The sequence below is a fragment of the Penaeus monodon genome, chromosome 23 (genome assembly GCF_015228065.2).
Source record: "Penaeus monodon isolate SGIC_2016 chromosome 23, NSTDA_Pmon_1, whole genome shotgun sequence".
Taxonomy (NCBI): Eukaryota; Metazoa; Arthropoda; class Malacostraca; order Decapoda; family Penaeidae; genus Penaeus; species Penaeus monodon.
Window position 1 is genome coordinate 17,555,345 of NC_051408.1, and position 542 is coordinate 17,555,886.

At 29.3% G+C, this 542-nt stretch overlaps 1 protein-coding gene across 1 annotated transcript in view; it reads left to right on the forward strand.

The window, feature by feature from the left end:
* LOC119588156 (inactive pancreatic lipase-related protein 1-like) overlaps positions 1-539 on the forward strand; it is a 5,101-nt gene extending 4,562 nt beyond the window's left edge. The window contains exon 8 of the mRNA XM_037936861.1: positions 409-539. Within this exon, the coding sequence (XP_037792789.1) occupies positions 409-475 (67 nt within the window). The 3' untranslated portion in view covers positions 476-539. The remainder of the gene's footprint in view (positions 1-408) is intronic.
* The last annotated feature ends 3 nt before the right edge of the window (positions 540-542 follow it).

A 542-nucleotide genomic window follows, 5' to 3' on the forward strand; every position in this document is an offset into this window, starting at 1 on the left:
CTGAGTTGGTTTGCCTCTAACTTTATTTATATTTTAGCTCTGTATACAAAATGAGAGTTTACTTTGAAAAATTCTCTACCATTTGATTTTTGAATTTGGTTTTATTCATATGTTACCTTTATTCTATTTGCGTTGTAACTTTATTTTCATATTAATTTAAAATTTTCACTTTACGTGAAAAAATTTTACTTCACTTCATATTGATTTCAGTTACATTTTCCTTTATTAGGAATTTGACTTCATTTATATTTTTTAATTATTTACATTATGCCTTTATTTACTGTTCTGACATTATCTACATTTTGAATTCGTTTATATTTCGTCTTTACTTACAGTCTGAAACTTTACTTACATTTTAACGATATTTACATTTTATTTTACTTTATTTATACTTGCCCATATTTGCAGAAGCGCTCAAGGTCTGTACTTCCTGACGACCAACAGACGTTCCCCTTTCGCGCAAGGACGCCAGTGAACTGCGCTGCAAATGCACATTGTTATAACAAACAGCAAGGAAAACTTTCGACCAAAAGAGAAAAAGA